Source organism: Oncorhynchus masou, chromosome 8 (assembly GCF_036934945.1).
Source record: "Oncorhynchus masou masou isolate Uvic2021 chromosome 8, UVic_Omas_1.1, whole genome shotgun sequence".
Classification (NCBI taxonomy): Eukaryota; Metazoa; Chordata; class Actinopteri; order Salmoniformes; family Salmonidae; genus Oncorhynchus; species Oncorhynchus masou.
Window position 1 is genome coordinate 19519580 of NC_088219.1, and position 20726 is coordinate 19540305.

At 39.8% G+C, this 20726-nt stretch overlaps 2 protein-coding genes across 2 annotated transcripts; one reads left to right on the top strand and one right to left on the bottom strand.

The window, feature by feature from the left end:
- The first annotated feature begins 11408 nt into the window (after positions 1-11408).
- LOC135543774 (V-set and immunoglobulin domain-containing protein 1-like) lies at positions 11409-15108 on the top strand. Its single transcript, XM_064971122.1, has 6 exons — positions 11409-11558; positions 12793-13000; positions 13934-14092; positions 14185-14301; positions 14407-14542; positions 14644-15108. The coding sequence occupies exons 1-6, from the start codon at positions 11409-11411 to the stop codon at positions 14792-14794; spliced, it is 921 nt and encodes a 306-aa protein (XP_064827194.1). The 3' UTR covers positions 14795-15108.
- A 1144-nt stretch (positions 15109-16252) lies between these two features.
- gpr34l (G protein-coupled receptor 34 like) lies at positions 16253-19966 on the bottom strand. Its single transcript, XM_064971860.1, has 2 exons — positions 19922-19966; positions 16253-19670 (listed from the first exon to the last, which is right to left on the bottom strand). The coding sequence occupies exon 2, from the start codon at positions 19581-19583 to the stop codon at positions 18585-18587; it is 999 nt and encodes a 332-aa protein (XP_064827932.1). The 5' UTR covers positions 19584-19670; positions 19922-19966; the 3' UTR covers positions 16253-18584.
- Positions 19967-20726: the final 760 nt, after the last annotated feature.

Genomic DNA, 20726 nt, shown 5'->3' on the forward strand with positions numbered 1-20726 from the left:
CTCAGTGGTCAATACGAGCACTACACATTTTTCCCACCTATTGTGTGTTAAGGGCTGGATGGATGGAGCCCACTGGATATCAAACGTCATGCTATACTGGACACAAATATAGACCCAACATTACGGAGTTACATTCATATAAGGATATCAGTCAATTGAAATAAATGCATTAAGCCCTATTCTATCTACTGGAAATACAGATATACATCTGTTAGACACAGATACCTTAAAAAAAGGATCTCGTCACAGTATCTCTGTGCATTCAAACTGCCATCTGTAAAATGCAATTATGTTCATTGTCCATAGCTTATGCCTGCCCATACTATAACCCCACCGCCACTATGGGGCACTCTGTTCACAATGTTAACATCAGCAAACCGCTCGCCCAAACAACGCCATACACGTGGTCTGCATTTGTGAGGCCAGTTGGACCTACTGCCAAATTCTCTAAAACAACGTTGGAGGCGGCTTATGGTAGAGGAATTAACATTAAATTCTCTGGCAACAGCTCTGGTGGACATTCCTGCAGGCAGCATGCCAATTGCATGCTCCCTCAAAACTTGAGGCATCTATGGCATTGTGTTGTGTAACAAAACTGCACATTGGCCTTTTATTGTCCCCAGCACAAGGTGCACCTGTGTAATGATCATGCTGTTAAATCAGCTTCTTGAAATGCTACACCTGTCAGGTTGATGGATTATCTTGGCAAAAAATAAATGCTCACTAAAAGGGATGTAAGCAAATTTGTGCACAACATTTGAGGGAAATACATTTTTTGTGCGTATGGAACATTTCTGGGATCTTTTATTTCAGTTCATGAAATGTGTTATTTCAGCTCATGAAACATGGGACAAACACTTCACATGTTACGTTTATATGTTTGTTCAGTGTAGATAAACCTCCCCACCCCCAATTGGCCAAGTCATTTTGGGAAAATGTTCAATGGCAATACAATGAATTCAATTGTTTAAAGTGCCAAACAAGTCTTACAAAAGCATACTATACAAAGCTTTGAAAAATAAGAAGAAAATACATAAAGCTATCCAACTCAACAAACAATTTAGGGGAAGATGTACCAGCTTAGCATTTGCTTTTAAACGGCATAGTGAACATATCAAGTCAAGGTAGAAGATTTTGCCCTTTTGATTGGAAATAATCCAAATAGTCCATTTGATCTGAATTTCACTTAAATGCACTAGAACGCTCATGCATTTCTCTTTTTTTCACACATAACGACAGGTATTCTTTCCTGTAACATACAGTAAAACATGTTTGAATTTGACAGAAAATAACTAATGATTGGTCCGTATGGAAACCCTTGCATGCTTGCCGTAAATATCCTCATTACATTGAACTCACACCTACTATCTGTAAACCATGTGCATGTTGTTTGAAAGCTTGGAGGAAACACATTTTCCATGTGATGATATATTTTGCTTATGCCACAACTATTTTGTTGACACATTAATGTACAAGGAGTAGTGGAGGTAAAAAGAAACTGTTGAACTCATTCCAATGGGAATGTTCTTGCCTCTTGTGTATATGTGTAATTACATGTGAATTGTACTGTAAATATGTTATCTTTCGCTTAATATTTCTTAATGCATGAACAAAAAAAACAGGGACGTTCATAAAAGCAGCTAGCTTCACTGCTAATGGCATGGACAGCTTCTATAGCATTGGCATATTTCTGCAAACAAAACCTAAAAAAAGTACATTTTAAGAAGAGAATATAAAGGTTTTGTTTTGCATGACCTAAGTTTGGAAAGGTTTATTTTCATATTTTTCTATTCCACACTGTTCATCAGTTTCATTCTCACAGCCAGGAAAGGAAAGACCCGGTGTTTACATGCTCTAGTTGCACTTATTTCACAGCCAGCTTTGACAAAACACTGTAAAGCAAACTATACATTCAATAAAACTGGAGAAAAACTACAAAATAGAATGTACATTATATGATTCATGGTCAACATGAATAATATGTACCTATCTATCATTTTTACTTAATGTGTAGCACATACAATTTGGAATCGATACACCAAGTACAAACTGTAGTTTTATCAAGTTTAGCTTTAGCACTAACATCAATCACCCTCCAGCTACAAAGGATGTAAAGGAAGCTCACCAGTAGCATCTGAGTTTAAGCCATGGGATTGCATGCCGAGTGGGTATTCCCAGCCGTTTCTCTTAAATGAGTTGCCTCTGGACTGGGGGGTTCTGGTCTGCTGCTGATTATGATGATACTTGCAGGAGGTTGTGCTGAGTCCCAATTATACATCAGTATACCTCCCTCTTTCAAGGAGACTTTACCAGGGAAAACATACTTGCCAAACAGATAGCTAGGGGGAAAATTCTGGAAAAAATTGTCTAAACAAATTTAAAGGCCAACGACCCTTATCTATTTTAAAGGTTTTAATCCGTGTTATTATTGTTCTTTTTTTATATCTTTTTTTTGTAATTGGCTGTAATTTTGTTGCATTTTGGATTGTTATTATTACTGTAGTTGTGGTTTTCTCATAAAAAGGAAATGTATTTCTACTTGCAACCTGACCTGGAAGTAAAATGCATTTAGTTTTTGTACTGTAATTGTTTTGTTTTCATTGAGCTCTTTATTTTGGTCAGTTATCTAATGAGGTGTTTTATTTCATTTGGGGTATTTTTCTAACATTTCTATACTATGAAGTCGTATTTCCTTTTTTGTCGATGCCAATTAATGTTATAGTGTCAATCAGCTTTTTTAGGTGTTTGAGCAAAATACAAGGTGTTAAAAGTATGTGGTATAAAAATGGTTATCATTCAAACAACTGACTTTTGACTAATAAAGGCTTATACAGTAAAGAATGACAATGTCTTTTCGTTTGCCCTTTGAGGACTAATATCTGTTGTTTAATTTACATTTTGATGAATTTATTTTATTGTGTTAGTCCCCAAAAGGTAAATAAAATACTCAGTTGCAAAAAAAAATTGATTGAAAAATGTAATAAGTTTACCGTTGCATTTCCAAGCTGTCATGGGAGGTTTCACCTGTTTGTTGGTGTGTTGCTTTCTCATAAGGGCTGTTGGGATATGAAGACAGACTTGAGGACAAGTAAAAGAAAAGACAAGAAAGATTTTTAATTAGATTACAACCATGACACATTAATGAGAGGATACCTCCATTCATGGCCTATTTCCTGAATAAAGTGACTCCCACTGAGAAGTGTGATGTTTGCCCCTTATTCAACTCAAGCCATAGCACTGCTTAACCCTCATACCCAATGTTGGCCAAACATCAAACTCTGTGTGAAGAGAGATGGAGACTTTAAGGTAGACACCGAGCACTAACTCTCTCATTTTGTGTTCTCTGGTTCATTTTCCAAATCAAGTTTTATTCGTCACATGCGCTGAAGACAACAGTGAAATGCTTCCTTACAAAGGCCTTAACCAACAATGCTTTAAGAAGTTAAGAAGGAAAGTATAAAAAATATGTAATATAAAATAAAAGTTACAAGTAATTAAACAGCAGCAAAGTCCTGTTCCCTGTGTTGGTGTATCTGGAGTGGTGAAGCTATTTGGAGAGATTGTTGAGGACAAAGAGCATGTGGCCAGTGTCTTGTGAAGCTAGCACATTGATACTTACATGAGACAAAGATTCTCATTCACAAACCCACAGAGCCTCTAAACATTGAAAATGGCCCCAGTAGAGGAGCAGCACTCAGAGGATTGGAGTGCATTGCTCTGTTAAGAATATGGATGCAGAGCCATTGAACTAGATCGGCAAAATGTGCCCTCCATTTCCGTGTTCTATTGTCAGCACTCCATATAAAAACATCAAATATTGAAAGGGTGCATTAACATGGGCCAGAAATTGATGGCTGCTCCACTGAGGGAAACAACGCAGAAAAGGGTCAGAAAGCTTAGGATGCTTTATCTTCATGTCTTACACTTTCTACTGCAGTGATGCATTTTGATCTATTGTGTCATAACCAAAGCTAACCATAACCCTGCACGGTCTGGGGTTGAGTGGTAATATCCAATTTCTACAAAATTATATGCAAAAAACTATTGTTCTACCATTGGTGGACACACATACACAGAGCAGACAAAACATTAAGAACACCAGTTCTTTCCATGACACAGACTGACCAGGTGAATCCAGGTGAAAATGTATGATCCCTTGTTGATGTCACTTGTTAAATCCACTTCAATCAATGTAGATGAATGGGTTAAAGACAGATTTTTAAGCCTTGAGACAATTGTGACATGGATTGTGTATGTGTGCCATTCAGAGGGTAAATGGGCAAGACAAAAAATGTAAGTGCATTTGAATGGGGTATGGTAGTAGGTGCCAGGCGCACCGGTTTGTGTCAAGAAGTGCAACGCTGCTGGGGTTTTCACGCTCAACAGTTTCTCATGTGTATAAAGAATGGTCCACCACCCAAAGGACATCCAGCCAACTTGACACTACTGTTGGTAGCATTGGAATTGACATGGACCAGCATCCCTGTGGAATGCTTTCAACACCTTATCGAGTCCACGCCCTGACGAATGCAACTCGACGATGTTCCTAATGTTTGGTATACTCAGTGTATGTTTGTATACATGATGACAGTATCATGACATTGAATTAGAAACTGTGCTCATCATTGGCCTGACACTATCATGCGATCATATGTGATGAATGGAGCTGTTTGCTTAAAATGTAAAGCTCGGGCAGACTGGGCATCTGGCATTTTGGACAATGCCAAATGGGCTGGTCTGTGTTTAGCCCAGTGGGCCTGTCAAATGTCATTTTCTTCCCCGCAAAATTATAATTATCTGGCTGATGATGTGGGATTTGAGGAGTGTTGAGGTGTCGAGGCTTCAACAAAAAAATGGTCCGGTGTGTTAGAAATGCCAGGGCCGAGTTTTGGTCCCAGTCTACCCCTGATGTAAAGCACACCTGCATTGTTGTAAAGCACAAATCACAATTTGCTTGAAATAGCCACCGAGCATCATCTATTCAAATATCTCATGGAGACAGATCTTTGCTGTCCTTTGACTTATAAATAGACTTGGAAAACTGCTCCAGGGAAGACATATCTTGTTAGAGGCCAGAAATATTCAAGACTTCCAAAGGACTCATCATGCTTCTCTGGAATGTGCTATAGTAGTGGGAGAGAAAATGACGACTTCATATCTACAGTCGTATCCCCAACTCCCAATTATTGATAACACACGTTGGTAACTATGGTTTTTCAAATAACCTTCGTATCAAATTAGAGATCAAAATGTTCTCAGTAAAAACCTATTTTCTAACTTGTTACTTTATGAATACATGTCCTTGTTGCTTTTTCCTTTAGAGAATCAATGTTCTGATTCTGGCCGTGGTGTATCTTGTCTCTCAGAGGGAGAGGTCACTCCACTCAGGGATGTCCATTCATTTTGAAATATTTTGCCTTTGGAGTTCCTGTTTTGGGGTTGAGCAGAGAGAGTGGAGAAAGGAGGGGGTGTGGAGACGGAATGTGTCAAATAAAATATTAAGACACAGCTCTTTTATCCAATACAATGTGACCATCGCTGCACTGTTGGATCTATGTGTTTCTCTTCCCATTTCCCTAGCTCTCTCTCTCTCTTCCTCTCTCTCTATTTCTCTATATCTCTCTCCTTTTCTCATGCTCTCTTCCTTATTTATTCAGCATATATAAAGAGACCTCAACAAATACACTTGGAATAGCAGAGATGGGAAAAAGACAAGAAAGGCTGACTCTGTCTCTGTTTATGTTCCTCTTATTTTATCTTGCTTCAAACTAAATAACTACAACAATCCCAGTAGAACAGTATTGCACCCTGCAGTTGACAGCAATGCAGGACGATATTTCCGTGGCATTGCATTTGGCTTTCAGTGGGGGGGGGGGATCCTGAAGGTTTATTTTTAACAATCTAGTGAGAGTTTGTACATGGTTGTGTGTAGTTGTGTGTTGTCACAAATGTGAATTTGCAATGTGTCCTGTCTGTATTTTGTGTAGATGGTATTTTTAGTGGCTGTAGGGACAGTGTGAAGTCATGCTAAATGTCTGGCCTGTTTTCCCCAGGCTGCTGGGAAGATGGGAGGAGGGGCAAGGAGTGAGCCATGTTGAGGACAGAGAGGCACTCTTGTCTCTGTTGTCATCGCTCGCTTCAAGCTCCCCGCACCTCCATCTCCCAAATGGCCTTCCCTCTCACTCATCATTCAGCAGCTAACACTGCTCTCTGCTGGTAGATTATCTAACTACAACGCCGCTAAATCAAATCTCTTACCAGCCGCTCTGGATGAACAACAACAGCAGCCAAAATCAACGTCTTTGTTACCTAATCAAATCTAATATGAGATGATTATAAGTAATTACGGGCAGACCTGCACACTGTGTCCTCCAGGCTACTATTCTCATCAAAGCACAGTAAGAGTCAGGCACTTCTGCTCTCTGCATTTCAGGGAGCCAGCATAGTTTATCATATCACTAAACATTGACACTTAGTTGATTGGGATCATTTTAAGAGACCATAAAAATCAATGAGTGCAAGAGAGCAGTTTCAAATATGAACAAGGGCCACGTTGGAATTTAAGACACCGTCACGACTCCTGAAAGAGTTAAGGGCCTCTTTTTATGGCGTGATTAATGGACAGAGAGAGTTAGGAGAGGTCACAAGCAGAGTTTTAATAGATAGCTTTATTGAACTAGCCAAACAGGGCCTCTCCCAGCATTTCTTGGGGTGTAGGATCAGTGTGCAGGGGTCTTCCTCTGGATCCACATTGGCTGGTACCACTGGTAAGGACATCTTCACAGCCAGGCTCGGCATGACCGTAGGACTGCCACTGTAACCACTCAGACTGGTCACCAAGTCGTAAATTTTACCACAGTCTTTCTCCGCTTCCATCACTGATTGGGCAAGGCCCCGGGCTCTCTTCAGGATTAGTTGACTGAAACACATAGCTAGTTTGATCTGCTATACCCTATTTGGTATGAATGCCCATGTCATTTACATTAAGCTCTGTCAGATGTAAGGCTCAACTAAGTATCTGTGAGTAGTTTTCATGTGAGGCTGTTATCTTTGGAATGTTTCCTCTTCATTATCATACTAACCGTGGCGTCTTTTGATTGATGACCTGTCAATCACCTTATACCCAGGCACAAATGCATAGGAGAGGTTCTTGATTCCCTGGAAGGGCTGGGAGGGCCCTGCAGGTAACATGGTAACTGGGCCCAGTAGTCTCTGTCTGGGAGGCCCCAGAAGTTTCTAGCTGAGAGGGGCCTGCAGTCTCTAGCTGGTAAGGCCCTGCAACCTCTGTGGGGAAATTGTGAATACCAACTCAGAGTATCCAAATTCCTTGCATTTGAGAATTTGGGATTCTCTCAGATTACATTGGATTACACTGACCATGGTCTGAAAAGAAAAAGAAAGATGATAAGAATAGAGAAGTCAGACAACAGATGGGGCAAAACATTTTTGAAGGATGCAGCTCTGAGTTCTTTGATTTTATTGTTGACAAACAGTTATTGTAATTATAACAGGGATCCAGTCTTTGTTGGGCATTAAAAAGTTACCTCCAACAAGAACATTGAAAACCAACAACAATTCCTCACTCTCTCCGTGCCTTTGCAGGTAATCATACTGTATGGCACATTTAGTGCAAAGCACTGTGTATGCATACTCCTGAGTTTCAGTTGTCATAGACGAGAGGAGGAGCTAGCAGGGCCACACCAGTAAGACCCTTGAGATGTCAATGACTAACCTTTCTGTTTGGTTTTCGTTCGGCGTACCTACTGTGTGTTTAGTCATGCCGTTTGATAAGGTTTAATTCACGATGGTCAGAATCCATTTTCATACAACCCAGCAGAACTGTCACATGGTAACATAGTAACATGGTAACTGTAACATAGTAACATGGGAACATGGTAACTGTAACATAGTAACTTGGTAACTGTAACACAGTAACATGGTAACTGTGACATAGTAACATGTTAACTGTGACATAGTAACATGGTAACTGTAACATAGTAACGTGGTAACTGTAACACAGTAACATGGTAACTGTGACATAGTAACATGGTAACTGTAACATAGTAACTTGGTAACTGTAACACAGTAACATGGTAACTGTGACATAGTAACATGGTAACTGTAACATAGTAACATGGTAACTGTAACATAGTAACGTGGTAACTGTAACACAGTAACATGGTGACTGTAACATAGTAACATGGTAACTGTAACATAGTAACATGGTAATATGGTAACTGTAACATAGTGACATGGTAACTGTAACATAGTAACATGGTAACATGGTAACTGTAACACAGTAACATGGTAACTGTAACATAGTTGAAAATACATTTTCAACAGAAATATGGCTGAGATGCAAAGAAAGTTCAAGGAGAGGGGCTACAAGAATGATCAGATTAATATTGCCATTGAGAAAGTCTCGGTAATGTGTTTTCGGACCTTCCCTTGGTCGTATTCTCGCGGGGCAGAAATCTCAGAGACCAATTGGTAAACTCTGATTTACCACCCCAAGATATTCCTGAACAACGTCTATTTGCTCCCTCACTGGATGGAAATTACAAATGTAATGGCTGTGCTCAATGCAATGGCACTTATAAATGTAGATCCTTCAAACACCCACAAATAGGGAAATCGATCCCAATCAAAGGTGTTATTACGTGCTCCACTAAGGTAGTTATTTATCTTATAACCTGTCCTTGTGGTAAAAATTATGTAGGTAAAACAAAGCGCGAATTAAAAGTACGTATCTCAGAGCATCGTAGCACCATTAGGTGTAAAAACTTTACTTATCCAGTTGCGGCCCACTTCTTGGAGGCAGGCCACTCGATTTCGTCTCTGCGTTATATTGGTATCGAACATGTCACCCTCCCTAGGAGAGGGGGTGACCTTGATAATTTATTGTTAAAACGAGAGGCTGCCTGGATCTTTAATTTAAAGACCCTTGCGCCCTTCGGTCTCAACGTAGACTTTGATCTGAAGCCATTCTTGTGATTATTGTGACTTTGCCATTGTAATTGTTTGTAAACTTGTATAGTCAAATGAATCTATGATCGTATGCTATTCATTTGTTTGTATGCTGTTCTTTGTATGACATTTTAATATTTGATTATTAACCAATGATATTAGGCCACTCCTGGCCATGATTACAGACACCTGTGTCCTTTGACACTATATAAACGAGTCATCCTGCAGTGTTTGTGATTATACCCTGATGAAGACAGCTTGGCTGTCGAAACGTTGGTATTACATTTTTGCATCTGAGCTCCTAGAGTGTGCGGCTCTCTTTTATTTTCAAGTTTCTACTCCGCTAGCCAGCACCTCGTCTTAATAGGTGTGCGTTTCTTTTTCTTCTAGATTAAACTGTAACATAATAACATGGTAACTGTAACATAGTAACATGGTAATATGGTAACTGTAACATAGTAACATGGTAATATGGTAACTGTAACATAGTAACATGGTAACTGTAACATAGTGACATGGTAACTGTAACATAGTAACATGGTAATATGGTAACTGTAACATAGTAACATGGTAACTGTAACATAGTTACGTGGTAACTGTAACACAGTAACATGGTAACTGTAACATAGTAACATGGTAATATGGTAACTGTAACATAGTAACATAGTAACTGTAACATAGTAACATGGTAACTGTAACATAGTAACATGGTAATATGGTAACTGCAACATAGTAACATGGTAACTGTAACATAGTGACATGGTAACTGTAACATAGTAACATGGTAATATGGTAACTGTAACATAGTAACATGGTAACTGTAACATAGTAACATGGTAACTGTAACATAGTAACATGGTAATATGGTAACTGTAACATAGTAACATGGTAACTGTAACATAGTAACATGGTAACTGTAACATAGTAACATGGTAACTGTAACATAGTGACATGGTAACTGTAACATAGTAACCTGGTAACATAGTAAAATGGTAACTGTAACAGGGTAACATGGTAACTGTGACATAGTAACATGGTAACTGTAACATAGTAACATAGTAACATGGTAACTGTAACATGGACACACTTTGCTCTAACATTTCTGGTGCTGTTTATGATGGTCATTTTCATACATCCTGATGATGGTCATGGTATGACACCTTGGCAGACGTATATGAGCTCTGTGCCTAATGAGCTGATTCCCTCCCACTCCCTCTACATCCACATCCATTATTCACATCACCCTCTGCATCCCCCTTACCCTTTTTCACTGCTGATCAACATTTTCCACATCGTTCATTTCTTATGTCACTTTATTAGAATTATTCACAATTAACCCTTTTGGGGTTCCATGTAGAACCCTCTGTATGAAGGGTTCTTTATGGATCCCAAAAGGGTTCTACCTAGAACCAAAAAGGGTTCTCATATGGGGACAGCTGAATAACCCTTTTAGGTTTTAGATAGCACCTTTTTTTCTAAGAGTGTAAGAGCCATGTCGAGCTCTTAGCATGAGCAGAGTGACGGGCGAAACTGGCATTAATAACTCAGTGCCAACGGCGGGGAGTAAACTCCCCAGAGATAAGCAGCGTATTGTAGTGCTCTGGCTCACTCCCTCTCAGGGCAGGAGATAAAGGCCAGGTGGAGATTACATTACATTAATTCCTTTGTCAGAAGCCCTGACCCAGAATGACTTACAAGGTACATTTAGAGCATATAAGAGGGAGAGATGAGCATCAGCCCAAGTACTGAATAATTGTCAATGTCACTGTCAATAACTAGTGGGCCACTGCAATAAGGTTAACAGACTAAAAAGAGAAAACAGAACAAATATATACTGTACTGTACTGTGTAGAGTACAACTGATAGTGTAAAGTGCACAAATATACACTTAATTGTGTCCTATATTCTTTAGCACAGACATCATGGCCTCCCTGTAAGTCTAGAGATTGAAGTAGGAACAAATGGCGCTAATTTGGAAATGCAAATGCACATTTTGAAAAATAAAAGTCGGAGAATATTCCCGCCCAGTCTAGATGACACGGCAAACAAGGTTGTGCACACACCTTGAACACCCCCATGATTTCTACAGGCACAAAATTAGCCTGTACACAGAGTCCCCACAAGCTTGTACAGTACGCGCTACCTAGGCGTTACAACTTAGTTGATAGGTAAGAACTTGAAAAGGTGAGGGATTTTGAGGTAGTGTGAGCAATACCACTCCTGACTGGCTTACAGAAATACGCACCAACATTTCCTTTCAAATGTACTCCACACTGAAAATGGTCCTGCTGCTCGGCATGATGGGTGAGTTGCATGTTCATGTATTATGAAATAAATAATAATAATGATGTTTCAGTAATCTGATATTAAAGAATAACATTCAAACCGAATAAAAGTACAGAAATATATTTATTAACCCTTTTTTAGGTTGTGGGCATTTAATGACAGTCACGGTTCCCCAGAAGTTTGAGAACGTGACAAAGGGTGAAAGTGCTCTTCTCCAGTGCAACTTTGTTACCACTGAGCAGAAAACCAGTGACCTCATCATCCAGTGGAATTTTGTTTCCAAAACCTCCATGGTGCCACAGCAGGTACGTAGACTGATGTTACTTTGTAGTTTTCTTCGCTCTGTATTATGTTGCCACATTGTCACACTACCTGGGGAGTGTGGGTTCTTCAAAGTGTTTTCCTATGGGGACAGCCAAAGAAACCTTTAAGATTATAGATATAACCTTTTTTTCTAAGAGGGAAGAATTGGTGCTTCGGTATTTTAATAAAAGGCAGGTAGGCTACTAGTTCAATATGACGGCAGCTCTTGAGTTCCCATTTTATGAAACACCCTGTTAAGACAACAAAGAGTCCAGTCACCAGAGCACCAGTGGCTCCCTGCCCTCCAAACACACACTACAAGTGAATTATTCGATATGATGTCAAATAAGGGTTCTTTGGCTTGTAACCATAGCAGAACCATTTTTGGTGGTATATGGAATATTTTTTGGAAGGTTCTATAAAGAACCATGCTTATAAGTTTTTAAATGGAACATGTATGGTGCTATAAATAACTATTTCCTAAGGTTTTACAAAGAACCTTTACAAAGTTCTATATATCCCCAAAAAAGGCTTCTGCTATGGTTACAACCATTTTTGAGGCTATATAGAACCCTTTTTTAAGGTTCTTTATAGAACCTTTACGGAGAATTGTTCTATAAAGAACTTTTCTCAATCTCAAATGTTCTTTGTAGAACCATACAGGGGTTTTAGTTGTGGTTAAAAAGCCATATTATATTGTTAAATAGGTTTTATTATTGTGTTCATTAACTAATTGAATCAGGTGTGCGAGCTCTGGAACAGCTGGAGATCCCTGAGTAGAAAATGTAGAACTACTGACTTAATCTACCATTCTCAATTCCCACATGACCATACATGAGTCTTTTAATAGACACTGTTACTGACCATAGTCACAAGCAGCGTAACACAGCAGATTAGATGAACTGGTTGCACAAAAAGAGCTGTGCTCAAACCACGCCCCAAAATATTCTAATGAGCCACAGCCCTACATTTTAATTATCACATAAAGAGGAAAGAGCCCTTTTTTGAACTGCAAAGAACCATTGAAGGGCTCAAAGTATGGTCAGTATGGTTCCACATAGAACCATCACCCTTCCCAAAGAACCCTTGAGGAAACCTCTTTTTTTTGTGTGCAGAAGCCGTCTCTGAAATATCAACACGAAATCTGTTAATCCGTGTACAAATTGTGTTTTTGGTAAGAAGTGGTTTTCCAGTGGATTTATGTAGGCTCTAAGACATTCTGCTGTTACCTTTTAGGTGTATTACTCTCAGTCAGGAGAGGGTGTGATTTCCAAACCATATGAAGGCAGGTTGAAGCCATCCAGCTCTCCAGCTTCTACCAACAATGCCTCAATAACAATAAGCAACATGAAAGTGTCCGATGCAGGGGTCTACACCTGCGAAGTCCACAACTTCCCTGATGTCAGTGGGAAGACTGAGGCAACTATCACTGTCAGCATTCTTGGTAAGTTCTGTTTTAGGTAAGTCACATATAATAATGAAATAGTAACGTATATCCTTCTTCCTATGTTAGTGTAAACACAACACACAACCAGACCTATGAAGCAGTGATCCTGTTTTTCCTGATCTGAGTTTTGTGATCATTGAATTACATGCCGTCTGTGATTCCATTCATTCACAGAGTTACCAGGACAACCTTGCTGGCCTCAGTATCCACAGTAGTTTCCATGGGAACTGGAGCAGACTAGTATCTTCAGTGTCAGAAATTAGAACAGAAACACCGGAGTACAAGACCACCTTCCGACATGTCTCGTACTCCTCAGGAATAGAATGGAGAAACACATGACTCTATTTTCGATTTAATTAATGATTCCCAGTTTGATAAAGCAGATGGGTTGTAGTGAAGCATTATGAGGAAGGCAGTACACTGTATTCTGTCCTAACATGGACATGGTCTTTTATTTTTTATTGTTTATACATTTAATTGTACCAATCCACAATGGCTGCTCATCTTACAAATAATATACTTGCCTACAATTGGTCATGTCTGTTGTATAAATGTGTCATTTTAGTCACCGTAAACACTGCAAGTACCATGATGTACAACATCACCATTGTAACCATAGCAAAGCATTAGAGACACTCAGAGGGATGACATTATCTTTGCTCGACTGCTCATGTTTGATTGAATATATCACTGTAATGACTGGTATCAAGCACTGGCATTCAGTGTTCTGCATTTCAACGTCAAACATACCTACTACTAGACCAAATAGCTAGCTACTGGTCCAGGGCAAGTGTTGATTTTTTTATGTCTAACTTGGCTGTACTCTTTGGAAACTTTCTCTGATTACCGGTAGTTGGATCAACTGGGTCCAGATTGCAGCATATTACATAAAGTTAACACATGCTCTCTCTCTATCACATGGTCTGTAAGAGATGCCCTCTGTGCCGTTCTGTGCTGTCCATGGTGATGTGGAGTCTGGTCACCTGGTTACCCTCACCTGCCACAGTGAGCAGGGAAGCCCCACCCCCTCCTATACCTGGACAAGACTGGACCAGAACAAGACCAATAAACCTGTGCTGGGGTACACCGGTGGGTTGTCATACTGTTCCTCCGTTCTCCATCACTCCTTTGCGCTCTGATTCATTTTTGCTCAACTTTTTATTCTTTCTTTTTCTTTTCAGATCCGAAATTAGGATCCTTGTATATTAGAAACATATCCCAGTTTGAGTTTGGAGAGTACCAGTGCAGTGCCTCTAATGATGTGGGATCTGCCACTTGCACTGTGGAGCTCAATCATGGTACGGGTAACATATGTGATGTTGTTTTTCCTTGTTTATATGATCTGCACACTGCTGTAGACACACTGGTGTAACTAATCTTACCAATAACCCGCCTTTTAACAGAGCTAGGTGATGGGGCCATTGCTGGTGCAGTCATTGGAGCACTTCTTGGAGCTCTCCTAATCATCCTTATTGTCTTGTACATGACCCACTCCATGAAGAAGCAGAAATACAAGGATATCAAGGAAACAGAGATGCAGTGAGTGGTTATGATTTGGGCTGCACTATAAACTCATTGACAATAATAATAATACAAATGTGTGGTGCAGTGTTTCACCTATAATTCCTCTCCCCCTCCAGGGCCAAACCTAAGAGTTCGACCACGGTGGCGTATGAAGGCGTCCCTACCATGGGGAGTAGCCACCAGGCCTTTGTAACCTCCGAGGGGGTTCCCATGGCAACACATAGCCATGCCCATGCTGACGCTGATGGAGAAGAGGCCGAGGCTTAGGAGAAGCCTGACACACACGTCTGGGGTGACATCACTGTCTGGGGTGACATCACTGATCTGAAAAACACTGCTGCACTGAAGGTTACCAATGCCTGTGTGTTTGGAGAGTGATTCCATAGCATTTTTTAGTTTGTTTCTGAGTTTGTGTTTTTGTATAATGTGTGTTTTATTGACACATTTAAATAATGCTTTGTATTTGTTTTGTCATTTTAAGAAAGTTAAAGTTATTGTATTCCGAATATCTTTCTTTCACACGCAAAAAATACTAATCACTCTACAGCCTGATTAATTCTAATATGTGGTAATCCATCCATTCCCTGACTAGATTTCATGATCTAATGACAATTGCATATTCATTGTGACATTCTAAACAATAAAGAATTTTGCATAAACTGTTTCATTACTAATGTGGATATTCACATGCTTTTTTGGAATGACTTGGGGTAAATCCTGACCCTGAGGAGAGCTCTATACTGTATGTTTGGGCTGTAAGGACTGTGATGACTCCCTTCCAGGCACCCTGAGGAGAGCTCTATACTGTATGTTTGGGCTGTAAGGACTGTGATGACTCCTTCCAGGCACCCTGAGGAGAGCTCTATACTGTATGTTTGGGCTGTAAGGACTGTGATGACTCTCTTCCAGGCACCCTGAGGAGAGCTCTATACTGTATGTTTGGGCTGTAAGGACTGTGATGACTCCCAAGGCACCCTTCCAGGCACCCTGAGCAGAGCTCTATACTGTATGTTTGGGCTGTAAGGACTGTGATGACTCCCTTCCAGGCACCCTGAGGAGAGCTCTATACTGTATGTTTGGGCTGTAAGGACTGTGATGACTCCCTTCCAGGCACCCTGAGGAGAGCTCTATACTGTATGTTTGGGCTGTAAGGACTGTGATGACTCCCTTCCAGGCACCCTGAGCAGAGCTCTATACTGTATGTTTGGGCTGTAAGGACTGTGATGACTCTCTTCCAGGCACCCTGAGGAGAGCTCTATACTGTATGTTTGGGCTGTAAGGACTGTGATGACTCCCTTCCAGGCACCCTGAGTTGTGCAATCAGAGGTGGACTCCGCCATTTGACCTTAACGCATCGCTGCTGTCTCCAATAAATACATTTCTAAGAAATAGAATGGAATATAAGACTAGAATAGTGCTCTTTGTTAATGTTGGGTTAACCCTTTTTTTTTATTTTAGAGAGATGGAGAGAGCTGTGTGAGTGCAGAGTCCATCTGATCCCAAAGAACGATTCAGATGAGCATGAAAACAGAGAAGGTTAGTGGACCTATGTCTCTGGTGTGGACAGATTAATACTCCAGAGAATTGGTCTGAACAGTAATGAAAAAAATGATGGTAAAATATTATGCCACATGCTGATTCAAAGACCGTATGAATGACCAGTAGGGGGAGCTGAAAGTCCAGAACTGGTGTTACTGTTAACAAAAACACAAGAAACAACCAAGATTAGTGCTGTGACTGATTTAACAGAAGATAAGAATGGGTTTTAATTCATCGGTTATATTATATACAAATGACAGAAAATAAGATTGTACTCCATTGTCAACTCATCCGAAATGCAAATATCCTAAATATGCACCAATCAGTATTTATCCAAGATTTGAAATGTCTTTGTTCTCTGTAATGAAAAGCTGCTGATCATCTGGCAGAGAAATCATCCATGTGAATGTCTGGCTTTGAACAGCGGGTATATCACTCTTTCCTCTGCTCCTCCATTTCAACTGGTAAGTCTCTGTGATCAATCTATGCTGTCAGTCGAAGCCAAGCTTTTTGAGCAGTAGGTAATAAAACAAACTAATTCAAGCCATAATTGACTTGATAAATCAGTGAATAACAGAGTGAATCCTAACAGTGATTGGATAAAACGACTTAAAACGTAGATAATGTATGGCCTCTACTATACAGACTACTCACATACTTACTTAAATTGATCAGTACTCTCTTATCATTTAATATCAATGTACTTTAATATAAATGTTTTGAAAGCAAGAGAACAATGATTCCATAATAATTACAGAATCTCAAAGTGTTTTCTGAGGAGATAATCCATCATGAACATCAAATTAAGTTTAATTCCAAAACACTACAGTGGGGAGAACAAGTATTTGATACACTGCTGATTTTGCAGGTTTTCCTACTTACAAAGCATGTAGAGGTCTGTAATTTTTATCATAGGTACACTTCAACTGTGAGATATGGAATCTATAACAAAAATCCAGAAAATAACATTGTATGATTTTTAAGTAATTAATTTGCATTTTAATCTGCAAAATCAGCAGTGTATCAAATACTTGTTCTCCCCACTGTATATAGCCATTTTCAGGACTGTTGGTAAATTAGCTTTATTGTTTAAAGACATTCTGAAAGAGATTCGTGTGTTTTTTCCCTATACAGTCATGACATGGGGTTGTTCAATGACAGATATGTTTTTGTTTTAAATCTGTCACTTGATGGTTCCATTTCAGTGAGACAACTAATCATAATAGAAAAATGCTATATGTCCACCTCACTGTCAGAGAAATAAGTAGTACTGCTAGGTTTGACACAGTAACAAATATTAACTTTTTTTAAAGAAATATACAAATTATATGTTTGTGCCATCAACATTAAAATGATTAAATACAATACTATGAGATCTGTATGTAAAACGTTTATTTTTCCTTCTCTTTTCCCACTAGCACTGACTTTGATGATAAATATTTGTTGAGGGAAAATGTACTTGATACGAATGTGATGTGTTGTTGTCTCACCTAGCTGTCTTAAGATAAATGCATTCATTGTAAGTCGCTTTGGAGAAGAGCATCTGCTAAATTACTAGAATGTAAATGACATGTTAGTCATTTAGTAGATGCCCTTATCCAGAGCGACTTACAATGAATGCATTCATCTTAAGATAGCTAGATGAGACAACCACATATCACAATCAAATATACATGATTCAGACATTCCATTACAGCTAAACAATGGATTTATATTGTTTTGGGAGAAGAAGAAAAAGAAAGTTTTCATACATACAAAAATACATTTGAGAAGGATAATATTTTACACAGACATGAAGGTACACCTAAGCAATCCCTCTGATGAAAAACACAAACGTGAGAAATTGGTGGATATAGAGTTTTGGAAAGAAACTCTTCAAATGAAAGCAATGTTGGTGAACTTCACTAATGCAATTGTAAAAGACAAATACCTTCACGGCTCTCTATCGTGTGAAAATATAAATGTACGGATCCCATGTCAGAAAAAAAAACATAATTTTTAAAAGCGCACAAGACTGACACAAGCCTTTGTCAGTGTACTTCATTTAATGAATACATTTTCCGACAGCATAGGGTCGGAAAATCATAGGGTGAGAATGTAGGTCATTTACACGAAATGAAACAGCATACTCATCTTGGGGAATCCTTGTGCGTAAGACATTTAAAAGGTCATGTTGTATATTGACCTTTTAACCATGAGAACATAAGGTCACCCTCCATAAGTGTGAGTAACATACTCAAACAAAAAAGATTGCACAAATTCTCATTTAAAAAAAAAACATTCTTACTGGACCAAAAATTATACAAAGTCCAGTAAGAGCTTGATAACAAGAGTTCATATTTATATATATTTCATAATGTACATTCAATAATATCCTTCTATTCTTATTTTATAGAGTCAATAGTATTAACAGTATTAACGCCTATTATACATGATCTTTTTCCATTAATCCAACTTGGCCATTATCCAAATTAATTTGTGCAAAATGTTAAAACTCCCTGCCTTAGATACTGTAGCTCTATATCTCTGTAATAGATTGGTTAATACTGATGCGTCTGCGGTTAACAGCGTACATGGTCTTGAACTGCCCCTGCAGGGCAAAGAGGATGGTCCTCCTGTAGGTACAGGACATTAAGTAGTAGATGATGGGGTCCAGACAGCTGTTGAGGGCAGACAGGAGCAGAGTGAGCTCGTTGAGGATGTGGAGAATCTGCTTACTGCCCAGGGCCTGGATCACGTCCATTTGGGCCAGCACGTAGGGCACTCTCACCAGGTGGTATGGCAGGAAGCAGAGTGTGAAGATTACCGGCACCACAAAGGTCTTCAGGATCACCCTTCTCTTCCTCTGCTGGGCCTTGGGGTCCCGGTTGCCTAAAGACATGTTTCTCAGCTTGGTGGTTATCCGAGCATAGAAGCTGATAAAGAGGAGGAAGATAGCATAAAAGAAGGCCACCACGGTGAGGTTGGCCATGCCCCCCAGGAGTCCTTTGTGGTGGAAGTGGAAGCAGATCCTATCACAGGGGCGCTCCTTGTCTTTCCTTAGGGAAAAAAGAGACATGGCCAGGACAAGACCTGCCCACACGGAGAAGGACGCCCGGTGGCTCCACCGCACCTTGTGGATTCTCAGGACCCACACAGGCTTGATGATCTTCAGGTAGCGATCCAGACTGATCAGGCTGAGGAACAGGATGCTGGCATACATGTTGACGTAGAAGAATATGCCCAGTACCTTGCAGAGGTAAAAGGGGCCTGGGCTGTTGTGGTAGTAGACCCGCAGGGGAAGACACATCACCAGCAGGAAGTCAGCCATGGCCAGGTGGTTCATGTACACAGCCATGGACGAGTCAGAGTGTTTCCTCAGGAAGAACACAAATATGGTCATGATGTTGCTGACCAGGCCGAAGAAGCAGATTATTGAGTAGAGAATTGGTAAGGCAGGAGAGAGGATGCTGTCATGGACCTCACAGATGGTGCCGTTCACATCAAGCCCACTGGAGTTGTCTCCTAGGTGCATCATCGTCCCACTAACAGGGTGGTATTCAATCTAGTCCCACTGGCCGAGACACAAGCTGAATCACAAGGACGACGCACTCTGATCAATCACCTAAAGAAAGGCAAAGGTGTAATTAAAACCCATGCATTTCAAGGACAGCATTTTATAAACACCATGCATACGTGGATTTTCTTTCAATGGAAGGAAACAAATGTTGATCAAATCATTTGATCAAATCAAATCAAATGTTAAAAGTGATGAAAGTTGCAATATTTGTCAAATATATGCTGTGCTGATTGAAGTCTGAAATAAACTATTATCGAGCCATGTTATTACAACAGGAAATTTAAGTGAGAACTTACCTGGGTAGCTGCTCTGCCCTCCGCTCCGCTCCACTCTCAGTCTCAGACTGAAATGAATGACTTCCTGTCCATGAGCAGTGCTTTCGACAAAACTAAGTCCTATCAAGGAAATACTGAAATGAGTCAACCATCAAATATCCCCTGTCGTGGTAGCTTCTGTGACTTCCTCTATCGCACAGCTGTCACCAAAGGGAAAATGACACAAATGTCTCTGAGTGCCCTGTCTTGACTTTGACAATTAGATGTGGAGGAGTAATACTTGAAGAAAAAACAACATTGTCTTGACATCGTTGTTTTGGGGACAATAAAGGGTTATGATATTCTGCTTCTGGGTCTATGGAGTACAATCATTTTGCAGCAGATTCCTTTGCTTGTCATATGTGAATATGATTATTAAATAATATTACACATTATTGGAATAGAGGTTATGTTTCACCAAGGGAAATACAACATTTACAGAAGTATGACAAGGTACAATGATTTACCATAATCAATTTACCTCTGCTGAGAACACTATGGTTCATATTCCATCAGCACAACTACCTCTTCTTATGTAACTTGTTCATAAAGAACAGTGATTTTGTATGTTGTTGAGGAACACAAGAAGAGCATACTGGAAGTTCTAACTTCTGCTCAAGAAATGATTGGACTATCATATGTCATATTTAAATCTCCACAGGACTGGCCACCCCTCAGAGCCTGGTTCTTCTCTAAGTTTCTTCCTAGGTTCATGCCTTCTAGGGAGTTTTTCCTAGACACTCTGCTTCCACATCTGCATTGCTTGCTCTGGGATTTTATGCTGGGT

What these genes read in the sequence shown, in the direction of transcription:
- LOC135543774 (XM_064971122.1), top strand. Translation starts at nt 11,409, where the DNA reads ATGACAGTCACGGTTCCCCAGAAGTTTGAGAACGTGACAAAGGGTGAA. An exon ending in CCTCCATGGTGCCACAGCAG is followed by an intron (nt 11,559 to 12,792) that starts GTACGTAGACTG and finishes GTTACCTTTTAG; the next exon opens with GTGTATTACTCTCAGTCAGG. An exon ending in TATCACTGTCAGCATTCTTG is followed by an intron (nt 13,001 to 13,933) that starts GTAAGTTCTGTT and finishes ATGGTCTGTAAG; the next exon opens with AGATGCCCTCTGTGCCGTTC.
- gpr34l (XM_064971860.1), bottom strand. Translation starts at nt 19,583, where the DNA reads ATGATGCACCTAGGAGACAACTCCAGTGGGCTTGATGTGAACGGCACC.